This window comes from Acartia tonsa, chromosome 14 (genome assembly GCF_053477335.1).
Source record: "Acartia tonsa isolate MP-2025a chromosome 14, ASM5347733v1, whole genome shotgun sequence".
NCBI classification, from domain to species: Eukaryota; Metazoa; Arthropoda; class Copepoda; order Calanoida; family Acartiidae; genus Acartia; species Acartia tonsa.
In genome coordinates, this window is record NC_137273.1 from 8,911,536 (window position 1) to 8,925,911 (window position 14,376).

At 30.2% G+C, this 14,376-nt stretch overlaps 1 protein-coding gene across 1 annotated transcript in view; it reads left to right on the plus strand.

The window, feature by feature from the left end:
* Positions 1-13,993: 13,993 nt before the first annotated feature.
* The window catches only part of LOC145305261 (uncharacterized), a 31,476-nt gene continuing 31,093 nt past the window's right edge, over positions 13,994-14,376 (plus strand). Inside the window, exon 1 of the mRNA XM_080146860.1 lies at positions 13,994-14,067. Within this exon, the coding sequence (XP_080002986.1) occupies positions 14,052-14,067 (16 nt within the window). The 5' untranslated portion in view covers positions 13,994-14,051. The remainder of the gene's footprint in view (positions 14,068-14,376) is intronic.

Genomic DNA, 14,376 nt, shown 5'->3' on the forward strand with positions numbered 1-14,376 from the left:
AGAAGCCTCGCTACATGTATAGGTTAGGCAAACTCAAGGAGGGAGAAGACATTGCATTGTAAATTAAACTGGTTTCCAAAGTTTTATAAAATCATCGTTCTCTCATTCGATGCCTTATAAACTTTTTAAAATCATAATTGGTATAAAAAATTTAATTTTAAAAACCAGAAAGGATAATTTTGTTTCTCGTATTCATTCGAATTTGGTGGATAGGAACCGGTTCTCATCCATACGAAAAAACTATGTCTAGCATCGTATTATATTCAGTTTTTACGAATATAGAAATGTAAAATCATAAGATTAAAACTAGTTTTTTTAGCCGGTGCCTTCGGCACCACGGGGCTAAAAAAACTAGTTTTAATCTTATAATTGTACATTCTATATCCGCGGAAAACCGTTTATAATACGATACGAGAAATAACTATTATCGAATTAGGATGTATGTACATTTTATTAATTTATCATCCATTGTCTAATCCCTGAAAATTCTAATGCAGCTCTTTGTTTTCAATAATAGATTATCAAACAGAGACGTACTGATACAGTAATTTTAGCGAAGCTTCGCTTTACATGCATGGGTTAAACAAATTAAGTGACCTATAAACTTTTCCCCGTAATCGTTGCTACTCATCTCTTTCAACACAATTGTCTAGAATTGGGCAAAATTTATTGAAACAATAATATTACGCTTATAAAAGTAGCGCAGCAATAACAAGTAAATTAAATTATAGAAAAAGGGCAATTCACTGTCATTCAGTAATTATGAAAGCCAAAAATATTTTAGGCTACGCATTGAATAATGGTTTTATATTTTAAAGAAGAAGGGGGTAGAAAAAAGGCATAATACTATCACAAGACTTTAAAATACAAAAACCTTGTCAGACTTATATCAAGCTTTGCTGAAAAAGGTCTCGGTCGGTTCAGTGGTAACCGAGATCTCAACGGACAAACAAAAAATCTTACTACTTTCTTCAATAGGCTAAATATAGATGTAAAGACAATTCAAATCAAATTCAAATATTTATTGGGACAAAACAACTTATACATGTAATACCAACATTTATAAATGATAGTTACATTGTATTAAAATTTATTAATAAACTATTTTTTAGTAAACAGTGAATACTATAGGTCTTACACAATATAATTCAAGTATCCAATGACTAAAAAACGCCTCTTTGCAAATTTTTTTGTGCCTTTATGATTCTTTGTGTCGTCATAACAGTATAGCTCGATGACAGGCAAAGTCAGGGTCAAATTTTGTACAGTACATATTATGTTTATTTCTATTCTTTATTTAAAAGTTTATTTACAAAACAAAGAGATTTTTAGATATTAGTTTAACTCTAGAAGCAGTATTGTAGTGCCTTATGCTCTTGTACGTTTTATTCTTGTGTACATTTTAAGCCAACTGGGTATAAGTCATCTGTAGAGCTCATATTCAGGTCAACTGAATTTGAGTTGCCGATTGTGTAATCCTATCTCAATATTTACTACTAGCTAAAAAAGCTTCCAAATTTTAAAAATTAAAATTTAAATTTTGATTTTTTTTGAAGTTTGAATCTTTTTTAGCTAGTAGTAAATATTGAGATAGGATGAGGGTGCTATGTACACAATCGGAAACTCAAATTGAGCTGACTTCATATTCATGCATAGCAATATGCGTTACGCATCTTTGTTTACATTTGTCCCAGTGTTCTTACAAAATGTAAACAATTTCTGGATAGCAAAATAGCAAAAAGTGTTGATAAAGGAAAAGAATATCAGCTGAAATTAAACAATATTTTGTAACTAGAAAGGTTTTTTTATGATCATGACAATTTAAGCATGTTATCTTACACCATAAAGTGTAGAAAAATAATTTATATTGGCTATATTTTGCAGTTTTGATTCGTTGAAAGAACAAGAAGTATAATATTTGCTTTTGTATTAGTGTGTTATGGCTTACTTTTGTTTGTTATTAGGTAGCTGGACAAAGTGTCTCAAAAATCAGGCATGTGACGTGATAAAAATTAAAAAATAAAATAAAGTGAGAGAGAAAACCCAAAAAAAGAGATAATCCCTCATTTTTATGACGAGACTAATTTTTTTTTGACACACTTTGTCCAGCAACGTCATTAGATATAGCAGTAGGGCATTTGTAAAAACCTTAAGTTGTTTTAGACATCTTTATGGAAGGACAGACGAAGTATGTGAGTTATAGAGTTGATGTTCTTGGGGATCAAGAAAATTTTAGACAAATAACTTTTACAGTAGACGAGAAAATCATTCAAGCTCTAGAGTAGATGCTCGTTGTTCAGTGGAATCTTCACAAAAAAAAATCAGCTGTCCATCTCTTACACTTACTCTATAGGACAACGGACAGACCAGGGGACAAAAGAAAAGTTGGGTGACTATTAATTTCTTGAAGGTCCAATGAGAAAGGGGGGAATTAGACTATAAATAATATTGTTACCCAAAATTTCTTTGTTTTTTATTTACTTGTACAGTTAGGGAGTTGAATCCATTTTTATAGAAGCAGAAATATAATCTATGATTATGGTTTGGACCCTCTTAAACTGTAATCTACCTTTCCACTTTCCCCTCTCTTGTTGAAGATATCTTCAACGCCGATACGATTTTTAAAATGTAAGATTCTACTTTCCCTTCTCTTGGTGAAGATATCTTCAACGCCGTTACGATTTTTGAAATGTAAGATTCCACTTTCCCCTCTCTTGGTGAAGATATCTTCAACGCCGATACGATTTTTGAAATTTAAGATTCCACTTTTGCCTCTCTTGGTGAAGATATCTTCAACAAGAGAGACAAAAGTGGAATCTTATATTTCAAAACTCGTATCGGCGTTGAAGATATCTTCATCAAGAGAGGGGAAAGTGGAAGGGTAGATTACAGTTTTAGAGGGTCCATACCATAATCATAGATTATAATTCTATTTCTATAAAAATGGATTCAACTCCCTAACTGTTGTATGATATGTTCCTTTTAATGAAAATTGTTTGTATTTTTATTATTTTATTATGTATGATTTTTTCCATAAGATGTATAAATCATTTAAACAACAAAGTTGTTATACAAGTTGTCTTGAAAAATTTATTAAATCTTGACGGTTGCAATAAAATTAAGTTGCCAAAGTTTCCCAAGGGAAGGGAAACTTTTGTTGATCATAATTTGGGTGATCATTAATTCTTTCTTCAATATATTATCCCTGTCCTGCTTGCAATGACTTAGTTTTGTTTGTTATAGGATATATAACATATGCATTAGTAAAAACAATTCTACAACAACTAATCAAGCAAAGATAACAAAACTCTTTTTTGAGTTTAAAAAGTAAAGCTTTACTATATTTAAATTCTGTCTTTCTGTTCGTCCTTCCATAATGTCAATTTATGAATTTTGAAATCTTTTAATCCGTTTCTATAACTGTTAGATACAATTTACAAAGGACAGTATCTCTATTATCATTAAGAAAGTCTTTAAGAAGCTTTTTTTTTAAATTTATTGTTTTGTAAGGGTAACATCTCTATAATTAACTTATACAGGGTCATTCAAGAGAAATGATTTTTTTTAAAACTTAATTATGCATAGAAAATAAAACAATTATGTAAAATCCTTTATATATTTGGAAAACCTATTATGAGACATTTATGATTCAAATAGTTGAAAATGATTATTTCAACAAATTATGTCCTAAAAACCGGTTTTTCCAAAGGCCATATTTTCGAAGATTTATTGATTTAAAGGTTGTAAAAAAATGTGCACCTTTTTTAAATTCAAATTGCTTGGCTTGTGTTAATAGTAGAAAAATGTTGCGCATATCGTTGGAATCGTCATAAGCTCTAATTTTTGAAAATATAAGAACCGTTTTTGTGCTTTTTATAGTTTAGGAGCTACGTTGAAAAATTTGAGAAAAAGGTTGAAAAGTTTTAAGAAATTGGAACATTTTACCTCGTAGCTCCTATACCATGCGTAGCACTGGAAAGGTTTTCATGTAGTAAAAAAATAGAGCTTATGACGATTCTAACGATATGCATAACATTTTTCTACTATTAACACAAGCCGCGCAATTTGAATTTAAAAAAGGTGCACATTTTTTTACAACCTTTAAATCAATAAATCTTCGAAAAAAAGGCCTTTGGAAAAACCGGTTTTTAGGACATAATTTGTTGAAATAATCATTTTCAACTATTTGAAACATAAATGTCTCATAATAGGTTTTCCAAATATATAAAGGATTTTACATAATTGTTTTATTTTCTATGCATAAAAAGTTTTTTAAAAAATCATTTCTCTTGAATGACCCTGTAGAATGTAAGTGCGTCCAAATTAAGCATTTTTCAACATAGTTGCATAAAATTATTGTTTAATTTCTAATTATTTTAAGTATTCAAAACTATTTTTTTTAATATTTCTATTTCTATTTTATTTTTTTTTATTTTTCAGTGATCAAATTTTTCAACTAAGAAAATTTAATTTTGCATATGTTTAAGACAGATTCATTACAGAGAGAGAGGGGATAATGGGCTGTTTATGTTACGCTAGTATCCAAAGTTTTACAATAACGTTTTCTTATTCATTAACTTAACAACTTTAGGGACATTAGTGAATTTTGGTTGATTGATTCATTATGTTGAGTGTTCAAACGTTTCAACCACTAATTTCAAGGTACAGAAAGGGGTAATTTTGTGTATCATCATTGGGGATGTACATTATTCATCAGCCATTGTCTTATCCCTTTAGATCCCTGGATTCATTAGGTAAGAATGAGTAATTGACAATTTGTGACAAAGCAATGAATGACGAACATTTTGTTGCAATCAATTTATGTCCAGTTTTTAAAGTGAATTTTCCACAGAGAAGCGTTATTAACAGTGAAGGGATAAGATAATGGCCGATAAATCATGTACATCCCCAATGATGATACAAAAAATTACCCCTTCTGTAGATTGTAATTAGTGGTAGAAATGTTTGGAAACTCAACTTTAGTAACCAACAAATCAAAACCAACGAATAAGAAAACGCTATTATATTGGGGACAAGTGTAATATAAACAGCCCAAAGTCCCCTCCCTCCCTGATTATTAAGCATTTTATATCGATAAATTGTCAGACTACAAAGCTTTTATTTTGTCATATATTTTCCGATGGATTAGAACCGGGCCGTAGCCACACTGAAAAATCATGTATCGCATCGTTTTACAGATAATATTCTACGAATAGTAAAATAAAAGAATCATAATATTAATACCAGTTTTGTTTAACATGGACTTCGGCCCCTCGGGACTAACAAAACCGGAATTATCTTATGATTTATCGTTTTATTTTCTGCGGAAAGCTGTCCATTATACGATGCGATAAATAACTATTGTTTCTAAGCTTAACAAGATACTTGACAAAATATTTAAAAACTGTCCTCCATATGAAAATCCCCATTTCAAGTATATTATATGTTCTATGTCAGGTATCTAAGGGATAAGACAATGGAATGAAACAAAACTCCCCTTCTGTAGATAAATTTTTTTATAAGCGAAGCTTTAATATAATTATGATTCCTATAGGAGTACGAGTTAGAAAGCAAAGCAACTGTATAATCGTTACCAGAAAGTCCATTTTAAAAATATTGATTTTAAACTTTTTTAACATCAAATTTTTATGTGATAAAATTATCCGCTTGGTCTGATTTTTTAAATACTGATTCCAAGGACAACAAAGTACATTGTTATAAGCGAAGCATCTCTATAATCAAGTCCTAAAAATGTAAGTATGTCCTTAAACAATATCCTGTATTTAAGCAGTTTTTCAACAAATTCACTTACAATATGTTTCGATTTTATACATTCTGATTATACTATACAAGTTGTAATGTTTATTTGTTCTACCGTTTCAGAGCTTCGCTTTTATGGATGTTGTAATCCTTGTTGATTGAAAATTTTGGACAATACTAGTTTAAACGAACCAATCATGTTTTCACTAAAGTAAATCTCCCAAAGTTTTTTTTTATAGCCAATATGCATTAAAAAAATGTTTATAAAACTTAGGCACCAGTATAATTCAAATTCTAATGCCCCCTCCCTCCCTCCCTCCCTGGATATGTGAACATATTTGCTTATTTTTCAAATTAATTCATTTCAACTTCCGATGTTAAGATAAACAAATTTTGTTTCATTCATTAAAAACAGGAGAAATTCTTTAGATTAACAACTTTGGGGACTTAAATCAAATTTTAATTGGTTGATTCATAAGTTGAGTGTCCTAACGTTTTAACCACTAATATTGTAATCAACAGAAGGGGTAATTTTTATTTAATAATTGAGGATATACATAAATTTATCGGCTATTGTCTTATCCCTTTAGATCCCTGGTCTTTTGACTTTCAGCAGTTTCTCGTTTTCAATATTTCATTTATTACTGTATTGCACCTTACTCTACTTGAAAACATAATTTTTTTGCGAAGCTACTCTATAACTCATTTTCCATGTTCTTGGTTTTATATGAATTATTTTGATTACTCAACTGACAAATGAATATCTACTTTAAAAGTCACTTTGTCCGTCCGTCCGACTGTATGTAATGCTTTAAGAGACATCAATTTCCTATTGACTTAATTCTAATAAATGTTGCCATCCTTGTTTTTTTTAAAGTTCCTAAATAACCATACTCTGATCATAAGGGATAAGACATTTGACGTTAAATTTATGTACATACCCAATGATAATCCAAATTACTCCTTATATAGATTATTGGTATTGGCCAAATTCTAGTTTTAACCAACCAATCAATAAAAGGACCTAATTTATAATTAAATTTATAACGTAATCATAAAACTTTAGGCACAAGACTAATTTATAGTCCAATGTCCCCTCCCTAACTGGTTTAAAATACTTATCAGTTAGCTGTCAACTTCTCCAGGTTTTTGCAAGCAACATTTTTACTTAGAAATCTTGTAAACTGTTTTTGTAATGACGTTGATATACTTTAAGACTATCGGCTACGCCCCTAGAGGCATCTTACGGCTCTTAAGTAGAGGGAGTAATGCCCCCCCCCCCCCTCAAATATAGTTATAAAACCTTACCTGGACCTATTTGAAGCCTTACTGTAAAATAGAACCTTATCGATTTCGAGGTTAGCGAGATCCTTCGGTATACACATTTGTTTGTTTGTTTGTTTGTGTAGCCAGTGTTTGGACCTAAGTAGTCATGGAAAAGGACGAGACACTTTTGTATAGCCACTAGGGCTATCAAGCTCCACGCTCAAGTACATTATGCCTTGACCCGCTGTCTCAAGGGAGCTACTCCTTATTACCCGACCCTCGCCGAGTATGGCAGGTGTCCCAAATTAAGTCACCGTAATGAATGACGCTCTCCGCAGAGGAGCTTGGGATAAGGGTTGTACAGATATTATGTACTATTAAGTATCCAAACTACTCAATAATCTCCCTTCCTACACAACCAGGGGAAGTTGCGCGAATTTAACTTCCCCACATACATTCAGACAGTCTCCCTGTTACTTTTAAGTTTTATATATGGATTAAGACTTTTCTTTTCTCATTTTGAAATATTTAGCATTTGAAAATTTTGAAGGTCGAGGATTTTAATCTTAGTAAGAAAAAATAAAGTTTGTGAAATTCATTTCAGCTTAAAAACAATTTAAAGAATTTTTAATATTTCTTATATAAAAAGGATGCAAAATTTCTACAAAAACGAAGCGTAAAAAATCTGATATTTTTGAAACAGAATAGGATAAAAATTCATTTAATAAATGAACCCCCCCTAACCCCCCACAAAACTAGATGGGAGTATTTCCAATCCCAAACCCCACAAATTATGTATATTTATTTTTCTCCCCCTGAAATAAATAGCTTGGATGTTATAGACAAATCCTAATGAAAGAAAAGCTTCGCTATGAAAAATCTTTCAAGAGCATAAACAGAATTATATCATAAACTTTTTATAAGCAAAGCCTTTCTACAAGAGTCGGTACGTTTCTTGGCTGTAATAGATAGCTGCTTGTTAAATTAGGAATGGAAGAATCATCCTATCTATTTCAAACTTTTAAATCAAATTTCATTTAGGTCGTTTTTAGAAAGCATAGCAACTCTATAGACTTTGTTATTAAGTAATTGTCCTGACATGTTAAGCTCAGCTTTGCTGGATCTTGTCCTCCTTTTTTTTATGTCTAAAAATACCCATCATTTGAAAACATAATGTAAATATTTGTTAAAAATATTACGTAAATTATTTCCTGAAAATTAGGTAGGCTCCGGGAACAAGGGACTTTCCGCCTACAGAAAAAAACTTCTGCGCTTGCCATCTAAAATCATAGTTTAATTAGTATTATTTGTTAATGCAGAAAAAAACTACATTTTTTGTCTCAATAGTAATAATTGTAATCCTAAAGAAATTCGGAAAATAATATTATTCCGTCAATTACTTTATACCTTTCTCTCATGTATGATTCTTGTTTACTTTAAATTCAAAGTATAGACGGCGTAAATCAAGAAAAAGTACATCCAATAGCAGCATATACCTAAACAGAGTAAAATCTATAAACATGTCGTTGATAAGTTAATGCGCAGTTTTCTGTCGATATAAATGATAAAAACTTCATATTTGCACATTAAAAATTTAGAATTTAGAGAGGGGGATAAAAATTACTGTTGCATAACTTATACATGTTGTCATCCTTGTTTACACATTAATCATTGAACATTCCGACGTTTTGTTCATTAGTCAATAGGAAAAACATTTCCGTTGACAATATTCATATTTGTAAAGTGTTGTGGGCATGTAAAAGCAAGAAAATAATAGCGCTATATCTTTATTTCACACCTTTAATTCCTAAAATACTTATAATAAAGTAATAGGATGTTTGTCTGTCTGTCTGTTTGTACTGAAGGATCTCGTTAACCGCTCAAACGATATGGTTCTCCTTTACAGGGTAGCTTATCATAGGTCATGGGAAGGTTTATAACTATTTGGGGAGAGGGTAGCACCACCCTATAGGGGGGGGGGGGGTCACATTTACTTTTTCTTTTAAAATCCAAAATAAAAATTGGGTTATCAAATTCAACTCACACCTCCTCAAGTGCCCTAGAGGCCTCTAGGGGAGTAGTATAGTTTTGTTTTACAATTTTAAAAACTTTTTTGCATTCCTGAACACATAATTAACCTATATTTCTTATGTAAAAGATACAAAAAATGATAACTTCTCTTAGGGCTTACCTTTTGTTATGTAAATATTTTTAGTTTTCCTCTCGTAAATATGAAATATCAAAATGTGCTACACTTTTTTTAAAGCTAAGCTTTTCTATAATTAGGGTCGGTCCGTACGTCCGTAAGTCACAGAGAGTTAGCTCTTTTCGTTAATTTAAACAGGTTAAAATTGTCCTATCGATTCCAAACTTTGCTTGACGATTCCTGTAGTAGTTAGGTATGATTTAGAAAGCGTAGCAACTCTACAATCGTTTCAAGAATTTCTTTTATAAAAACAATTTTTTATGTGATAAAATTATCCGATTCATCTGATCTTTGGAATACTGATTCCTAGGACAACTAAGTACAATGTTATAAGCGAAGCATCTCTATAAGCAAGTCCTAATAATGTAGGTATGTCCTTAAACAATATCCTGTATTTAAGCATTTTTTCAACAAATTCACTTACAATTTGTTTCGATTTTATACATCTATATTCTGATTATTCCGTTCTGATACTCTACAAGTGTTAATGATTGTTTGTCCTACCGTTTCAGAGCTTCGCTTTTATGGATGTTGTCATCCTTGTTTTATTTTCATCTTAACAAACATTAAAACTTAGTTGTTTAATTTTTTGATTATAAATGTTTAAGACGGTTGAAAATAATAAAAATAACAAGGACAAGTTTGTCCCAACGTAACTAACATTTTTTTTGTATAAAAAAGGACTATTTTAATACGTTAATACATTAAGAAAGAACAACGTAGAATATTAGTTATACAGAAGAGTTAAAAAACAATACAGCTTAGTTTAATAATAAATTATAATTTCTACATGTACCTAAAATATGTAAAGAAATTGACGGACTGAAAAACTAACAATAAAGTGCAGCTTCACACTCTTTATTCGAAATGATTATTTTTATCTGTTTAGATACAAACAAACCTATTATAAAGCAGATGAATATCTTTTTATCATTACAAAGTAACCGCCAAAGTAACACATAAATGGCATTTAAATCAAAATAAAAGCTTAATGATAAAAGGTCCATCTTTTTATTAAGCAATAAAAAACATATGAGATAATCTAATGTAGTGGCTTGCACAGATATTTATTAAGGGAAATTGAAGCCATTAGTGGGTGAAAAAAGGGGAACGAAGGCTATTAAATATTCTATTTATCTGATTTTAGAATACTGATTTCTATTACAACAGGGTACAATCTCTATAATCAAGTCCTTAAACAGATTTTGTATTATTTAGTTGTTTTGCTTCAAATTTACTTGCTTAAACTCATACATTTATATTCTGCTTTTTCATTTCTGACAAGAATTAATATTCGTTTGTCCTGGCGTTTCAGAGATTCGCTTTTATGGACGTTGTCATCCCTTTTTTTAAAATAAATGTGCCATTTATTTTTTAATTAAATGTCTGCCAATGTCTTACTCCTCCCTGAAATAAAGTAATTAAGTGTTACATGTCCCTGCGTAAATTAAAATTTAAGAGAAAGGTGTAAAAAATGAAGACAGGCCAAATTTTTCATTTTCACATGTGGGGGATTAGTCAGTTCACAATGGGCATATAATAGGGTGAAATTAGTTATACACTTTTTAAAAGCGAAGCTTTTCTATAATTAGGGTAGGTCCGTCCGTCCGTCCGTACGTCCGTCCGTCCGAGATAGATAGCTTTTATTCGTTAATTTAGGCATGTTAGAATTGTCCTATCAATTTCAAACTTTGCATGATGATTCCTGTAGTAGTTAGGTACGATTTAGAAAGCGTAGCAACTCTATAATCATTACCAGAATGTCCGTACGTCCATTTTAAACATGTTGATTTTTCTAATTTTTTAACAGCAAATTTTTATGTGATCTAATTATCCGTTTGATCTGATTTTTGGTATATTGATTCCTGGGACAACAAAGAACAATATTTTAAGCAAAGCAACTCTATTATCAAATCCTAAAAATGTAAGTATGTCCATAAACTCAATAAACTTTATCCTGTATCAAGAAGTTTTTCAAAAAATTTACTTACAATTTTGCTTCGACTCTTATACTTTTATATTCTGATAAATCAGTTTAGACACTATACAAGTGTTAATGTCCGTTTGTCCTACCGTTTCAGTGCTTCGCTTTTATGGATGTTGTCATCCTTGTTTAATAGTAGATATGTGGAATCTTTTTTTTCATTACGAATTTTATTCGTTTCCACTAAAACAAAACCAGTTCTGTGCCAGTCCAAAGCAAAAATATCGTATATCGTATCGTATATTATTTAGATGATACTTTACAAAGAAAATATGATATAATTTATTTTTTTCAAAGACCGTTTAGCTTCCCCTATGATAACTTATTTTAATGACAGAAAAACAGTTAATTGAAAGAACCAGTTACATTTTTTGTTCTTTTTTATACCATAGTGCTTTGACAAAAACATGTCTTTTAGTTAGAATTAAGACAAAACGCCTAGTAAGCTGTTTTTACACTTTCGTTAGATTTGATTTATACTAAGAAAAAGCAAAGTACATATCAATCGGTTCTTTATTTTTTCATAAATATCTTTTCGATATTATAATTATCTCCAAAAAGTTTGTCAGTCAATTATTTTGAAATTATGATTTTCGATTATTTGTTTTGATAGATGTAATTGAGTCATTATCAAACGGTCTTGACATACTTATATTGCTTAGCTTTATAATATATGTGCTACAAAAAAAATATTTATGAATGTTTCAACACTTTTAAAGAGTTTTAAAACAGTGTTTTGAGTGACGTTAGATTTATGATAGAAAAAATACGTCTCAACAAAAACTTTATATTAATCTGGTCTTTTCATACAAAATTCAAAGTATAAAATTAACTATAACTAAATTATAAACTAATTTTAGGAATCTTTATCCTATATTTTTAGATAATTATAGAGGACATTTATAAACCTTTGAAGATTAAATACAGTTTTTTTTACCCCTTTTTATTGAAACTTTAAATAAAAGAATAAGAGAAAACTACAAAGAGCATGGAGAATGATTATGTATAGATAAAAAGATATATTTTACAATGTACATTAAAAAAAACAATGCAATTAGAGAAAAATATAAAATATATTTGATGAAATTTCATTGGTAAGAAATAATAATTTGAGACATTTCTAAAAATAGAAAACTTTACAACGCAGGGAGGTAGGGGACATTGGTCTGTAAATTATGATGGTCCCCAAAGTTTTATAACACTTGCTTTCATATATTGGTTACTTGTTTAAAATAGCGATGGGTTTATAAACTAGCAGACTCTAAAATTTTCTGCCAATAATGTTAATCACAATAGGAGGTGTACAACAATTTATCGTTCATTGTCTCATCCCTTTAGATCCCTGATTTCAACTCTAAAGTCGTAAACACTGCTTCTTGAATTTCAAACAAAAACACAGCTAGCGTTCTCTTTAATATCAGGGATGTTAAGGGATAAGACAATAGATGATAAATGGACATTTTACACCCAAATCACGACAAATAAAAGTATCCCCTTAAAATTTAAATTATTGGACAAAAATTTGTAAATTTTGTAAGCCAACAAATGAAAGATTGTGTTTTTAAATGTTTACGGTCCAATGACCCCTTCCCAGAGAGATGATCTCCTCTTTCTTGACATGTGTTTTTCTTGATAAATTGTTTTCAACCCTTTACGTGTTCTCAAATTAAGAAAAAGATGTGATGGGGGGGGGGGGGGGAGTGGCCCCTTCAAAGCTTGATTAACGAGGGAGTGTAATATGAAGTTTAGAAATTGAGATGAAATGACAATTTCACAAGTAACACCTGTTTTCTTGGATATGGATGGATATTCACAAATTTTTATAATAGAGAGTTATTTGCAGGGAGGGAGGGGACATTGTGCTGTTCATTACTCTAGTCCCCAGAGTTTTATATTAACGTTTTTTTGTTCATTGGCCTAACAACTTTTGGGATTGAATTTTGATTGGTTGTTTTATGAAGTTGAGTGTCGAAACAAATAATTGAAATCTATAGATGGGTTAATTTTGTGTATCATCATTGGGGATTTACATTAATTTATTAGCCATTGTTTTATCCCTTTAGATCCCTGTATATTAACATATTTTTATCATATAGGGTTGATTTGTATGTGTGTGTGTGTGTATATATTATATTTAGTAGAAAGTTTTCATATGTTTGTCCATTTAGATCTCATTACTACTAAACCGATTCAGTTCTCTATTGAAAGTTATATTTAGCCCCGTGATAGTATTCAGCTATTTACCAAAACTTTTAGATTTGTGTCATTTTAGGCTATTTATCGCCCCCTTTAAATGAAGATTCCCGCTAGTATTGTATTTACAACAAAAAATTACTAAATTACTAAAAAACAACAGCATCTTTATCAATATCCATGTCTGTTGTCAGTTTAATATGATATCTTGCAAACAGATAGGTTTTAACCGATTTTTAGGTGTGGCAAAGCTAATCTATAATACCCCTTTGTCCGTCCGTCAGTCTTTCAACATCATTTTCTAAGCTTCTGTATAAGATAGAGTCTTGAAATTAATTTATTTTCTTTATTGGAACAAAGCCAAAATTTTGTCATTGTGTCAAAAATGATTCATGTGACGTCATAAAAATGAGGGAGGTGAGAGGAGAAGTGGGAAAGAAAACCCGTAAAAAAGAGATGGATAATCCCTCATTTTTATGACGTAACATGGATGTTTTTTTGACACAATTTGGGCTTTGTAATTAATGTGAAGCTATGTACATTTCTAATAAAAATATTTTTATCTAATATTTTGTATTCCTTTTAGAATGATGAAGACAATAAAACTATGAAAAATAAATCTGTTGAAAAAAAAGAAAGATAATGATAAAAGAAACAGGTAAAGGATAGTTATTTCTCGATTCGTATTATAAACAGTTTTCCGCGGATATAAAAATGTACAATTGTAAGATTAAAACCATTTTTACCCCACGAGATGCAGAAAGCACGGGCTAAAAAACTGTTATTAATCTTATGATTGTTCATTTTTATATTCGTAAAAAACTGGAGATTATATGATGCTAAACATAGTTTTTTTCGTATGGATTAGAACCGGTTCTAATCCACCGGATATTATTTAGTTTTGAATGAATACAAGAAAAAAGTTTTAAATAATTATTTATTTATCCATATGTTATATATAGTTACA